General features: G+C 36.8%; 1 protein-coding gene across 1 annotated transcript in view; it reads right to left on the bottom strand.

The window, feature by feature from the left end:
• Positions 1-5,000, bottom strand: part of abcd3a (ATP-binding cassette, sub-family D (ALD), member 3a) — a 148,457-nt gene that overhangs the window by 116,644 nt on the left and 26,813 nt on the right. Inside the window, exon 5 of the mRNA XM_077555171.1 lies at positions 4,755-4,843. Coding sequence (XP_077411297.1) covers positions 4,755-4,843 — 89 coding nt within the window. The remainder of the gene's footprint in view (positions 1-4,754; positions 4,844-5,000) is intronic.

The following is a 5,000-nucleotide window of genomic DNA, read 5'->3' on the forward strand; positions in this document are numbered from 1 at the left end:
CTATAGTAATTGACAATCATAATTTGCCCCCTAATAAAAGTTTTTGGGGGTGAAAGTCATCAGTCTATTTTATGTCCATCTTTCCCAATAATTTTGCTCACCTAAAAATGTGCTTTTATTTTATAAATACTGCTCTTCTTAGGGGTGTAAATTGCCCAGTGCCTTGCGATTCTAACTGTATCACGATTCATAGGTCATGATTCGATACAGATTAATCCTGATACGAATCTATAACTCGATTATTGCGATTTTTTTAACTCAAATTTTGAAAATACTAATCAGTAAACTTGTACATGTACACTGTAAGATTTGTAGGAAAATGTACATCAGGCTTATAACTGTTAGCCAGTATAGTTACCAAACAGGTTGCAATCTGCCCTGAATTGGCTGGCAACTAGTTTGGGGTGTACCCCGCCTACTGCCCGAAGCCAGCTGGGATAGGCTTCAGTACCCACATGACCCTCGTGAGGAATAAGCGGTGAAGAAAATGGATGAATGGATCGATGGAGGTTGCAATCTGTTTCATGTTTCAACAGCAAGAAATAAAATATTAAGGCTTAATGTTCCATTAATATAACATAATAATATCCATGCTTAAAGTGTGAACCCTAACCCCAAGAAAGACGTTTTGTTGAATATTTCCATCCAAAATTGATGTTTAGACATTAATTCAGCTACATATTGAATTAATACCAGAATTGTGCGTTGTAATATTACGATATATTGCCAAATAGATTTTTTTTAACACCCCTAATTGGATCCTTTTCAGGATGATGAGAAAATTGTCATCATTGGGCCACTGATGGGGTTGTTGTGGAATTTTCAGTAGTTAGGCAAGATCAATAAAACAGTCTGGAAAACAAAGTGTCTTTTGGTTCAAGGAATTCACTCTGGGGTAACAGAACATAAAATTAATCTATATGCCGATGACATCTTACTTTATTTAGAAAAGTCGGCTACTTCGTTAGGGGAAGTATTTAACTTAATAACTAAATTCTCAAAGTTATCAGATTATTCTATTAACTGGACACAATCAACACTTCTACCTATTACAGAAAATTCATGGAACCCTGCAAGCCAGGACCCACACTACTCATTTCCTATAGGTAATTTAAAATACTTAGGCATAAAAATCTCACCTAAATTAACTGATTTAATTCATTTAAACTTTTCTCCACTTCTGGATAACATTTATAGTGACTTGGAGCGCTGGAATAATCTTCCTATTTCTCTAATAGGACGAATAGCCACCATTAAAATGAAAGTTTTACCCAAAATAAACTATTTTTTCTCAATGATTCCATTTAAACCTACGGCTAAATGGTTCCAGTTGTTGGACTCAGCCGTTACAAAATTTTACTGGAATAAAAAAAAAAGCAAAGATTAGTCTATCTACTCTTCAGAAAAGTAAATCCAAAGGTGGTCTTGAGGCACCAAATTTTATGTACTACTATATAGCTAACCAGCTACAATATATCGTTCTATGGGCACAACCCAACAGAGACACTAACTGTTGGCTGGAACTAGAACAGAAGGATTGTAATAACCTCAGACTTCGAAATTTACTCTTTATTACAACATCGATTAAGCGACATAATTGTTTTAAAAACCCAATGATTTCCGCCACCCTGACTGCCTGGTGGAAGGCACTAGAATTGACAAAACCCCAAGTGGAGCCCTGTGGGCTTTCTCCCCTATGGCATAACCCCGACTTTCAACTTAACAACCAACGGCTTTATTTAGGTGTGTGGGAGCAGAAAGGAATTACACATCTCCACCATCTCTTCTCAGATAATATGTTTATATCATATAGATCCTTGCTCCAAAAATACAATATAAAAAACGGAAAATTTTTACATTATCTACAAGTTAACTCTTTGACTGCCAGACGTTTTCAGAAACGGGTTGTCGCCAGTGCCAGCCGATTTAAGCATTTTGACTGATCTTTCAAGGTCCACAGAAAATGTTGTGTTTGGACTATGGAAACACACATACTACCAAATGAAAGATTGGACTCTCATCTTTCATCAGAAAAAAAAGTTTGTTTCTACCTTATTCCGTTCTTCAGTAATCAACAATAGAAAATGGATACTTTCACCGAAATTCTCTGTTTTGAAACAAAAAACGGAGAAAAACAGCTTTTTGTGAAACGATGTTATTTCATGCACTCTAGTGAATTGTACACTTCTTTTTGTCCATGAATGATGCCACAAACACCTAAATAGTGCTTTACTTCTGTAAAACGCTTTCACCAACAATGAAAAAGTGTTTTTAGATTGCAAAATACGTTTATTTCCATTCAACAGTGTAACAATTTCGCAAACTATTTACAATTATGTGGATGTTTCAAATACAGTTTTTCTTTTTGTAACGCTCTCCTGCGTGCAAGGAGACGCCAGGACTTGCACAACAGTTTACTTTCACTTTCGCATTGGTCCGTTTCGCGTGCAAACGTTACACTTTCTTGACGGCCTTTTTTTCTGGGGAATAAATAGCAAGTAGCAGACTGTACACACTCCTCCGATGAATATGCATTGGACTCGGGGCACTCTCCGTCGTCTGATTAAACGTCCGCCTGTGCGTGCTTGATTGCGCTGCCGCGTCAGCGGTTCCAATTTCGCCGTCAAGCTCGGATTCACCTTCATCATCATCGATGATGTTCATCGTCGTCATCAATGTGCACTTTTAGCGTTGGTCGATGCCTTTAGTCTTGTAAGTGTTGAGCTGCTTGCAAACGGGGCGCCATTCTCCGTGTGCTCCTCCTCAGCCACCTAGCTCTCCCCCCCACGTCTCCTACTGCCGCGTCAATGCTTTCCAACCACGGAGTCATCATCATCATCGATGATGATCATCGTCGTCATCAATGTGCTCTTTATCGTTGGTCGATGCTTTTCGAATTTGAAAAAAAAACGGCTCGGGCGTGAGCTGCCGCAGCCGGTCGCCATTTTTCCTTTGTCTAACGTTCTCGTCTCCTGCTCGACGCTCTAGCTTCGCCTCTACTGACGCCCACCCGATCTTGTCAAAAGAGAGTCAGCGCTGCCCTCTAGGGGCCAAAAATAGTCATTAGGCTCACGAGACCTGCTTGAAACTTTCAGGACAGCTCCGCAAGCCTTGCCAGCACCCGTTTCAAAAAAAAAAAAAAAAATGGGAGGACGTCTTTTAACGTCTTTGGCGCTCCTCCGTAGGTTTTTGCAGAACGTCATTTAACGTCTTTGGCAGTAAAAGAGTTAACAATATGATAAAGAAAAAAATTCCAACACTTCGGGGTACGCTCCAACCGCCTGTTTTAGCTAAAGATATTAACAAGCTTTCTCCGACAACAACAAAAAAACTTTCAAAAATATATAAGTTACTTTTATATACTGATAAAATGTCTTTACCCATCTCGAAATGGGAGACAGACTTATAGTCTATAGCACCGGAATCTGACTTTTGGATTCAAGTTTGTGAAAACGCATTTAAAATGACAAAACACACAAATTTACAACTTATCCAATATAAAATTATTCATAGAACATACATTACTCAATATATGATGGAGAAAATGGGACTCTCAGACTCCGACATTTGTCTCCAATGTTTACAAAACACTACAGACACTTATGTTCATGCTTTATGGTTATGTACTCCGGTTATGTATTTCTGGACTAAAGTCTTAGAAAAACTTTCCGCTATTTTGGATTGTAGATACCTTTATCTCCAAACTTGTGTTTGCTAGGTGACCAACAACAACTGACTTACCACATAAACAATTTCAATCTACACTTGTAGCCCTTACTATCGCTAAAAAAACAATTCTTGTTAACTGGAAAAAAAAAAAAACAACTCTGAATATCGACCAATGGTCTAACATCCTCATAAATCACATTTTAATGGAAAAAATATCTGCCTCAAATAAAAAACAAATATATATATACCGTATATAGAATTTTTTAACCTAATTCTGGTTACTTAATTCTGTCTGTTAGCGAGAGCCACTATATCGTGATAACTTACATTGATGTTTCTGCATTTGGCAATTTATTATTATATTATATTATTAGTATGGGATTTCTTTTTAATGGGCTTTAGGTGAACTGATGAATGCACACACGCACGTGCGCACGCACACACACACGCACATATATATATATATATATATATATATATATGTGTGTGTGTGTGTATATATATATATATATGTGTGTGTGTGTATATATATATATATATATATATATATATATTGAAAAAAAAAATTAAAAAAGAGAAAAAAAAATTGTTAATTTTTTTTTTTTTTTTTTTTTTTTTTTTTTAAAGGAGAGCAATGATGATGTCAAATCGAATGAACAATACTGAGCTCTATAGAACGAAAAAAAAAGTGTCTGGGTTTCTTTATATTTGAAGCTTCAAATATACACAAATCTTACAGAGCAGTCTATATAAGATACTGGTTTGTGAGAGAGTGCACAGTAAATTATCATGAGGAGATTTTTATGCAGCCTGGTTAGGTTTAGGTAGATGAGTTAGACAGGAAGGCGAGCCATCTAAAAACGAAGAGGTACTTTTCTGTGTTGAGCAATCTTACCTGTCAAGGTTGTACTTTCATGTACAAGTAAAGGCAGGTATCCACAATAAAGTATAAACATATGCTAATATGTACTAAATAAGCATTTTCCATAACAGGCTACACTCTGGACTGATCAGCAGTCACGAGCAGATATATTTAATATATAATAGCGAATATAGCACCAATACAACTGTGGAACTGGTCTGACCTTTCAATCATGGTTCCATTCTGAATCATCCATACGTCACAGTAGGTCCTTGACACCAACATCACAGCAATAAGGATCAGGTATCCAGTCTGAGATAAAAACAGTGACAAGAGCAAAGTTAGTATAGACCGTAAAACACTCCTGATGATTATGTTTTTTTTTGTTTTTTCTTATCATTTTGCCGTTGCTCATATCGACTAAAGTTGTGTCGAAATGGCACTTGTGGCCTTGGATATTGGAACCAAC

This window comes from Vanacampus margaritifer, chromosome 20, assembly GCF_051991255.1.
Source record: "Vanacampus margaritifer isolate UIUO_Vmar chromosome 20, RoL_Vmar_1.0, whole genome shotgun sequence".
In the NCBI taxonomy this organism is placed as follows: Eukaryota; Metazoa; Chordata; class Actinopteri; order Syngnathiformes; family Syngnathidae; genus Vanacampus; species Vanacampus margaritifer.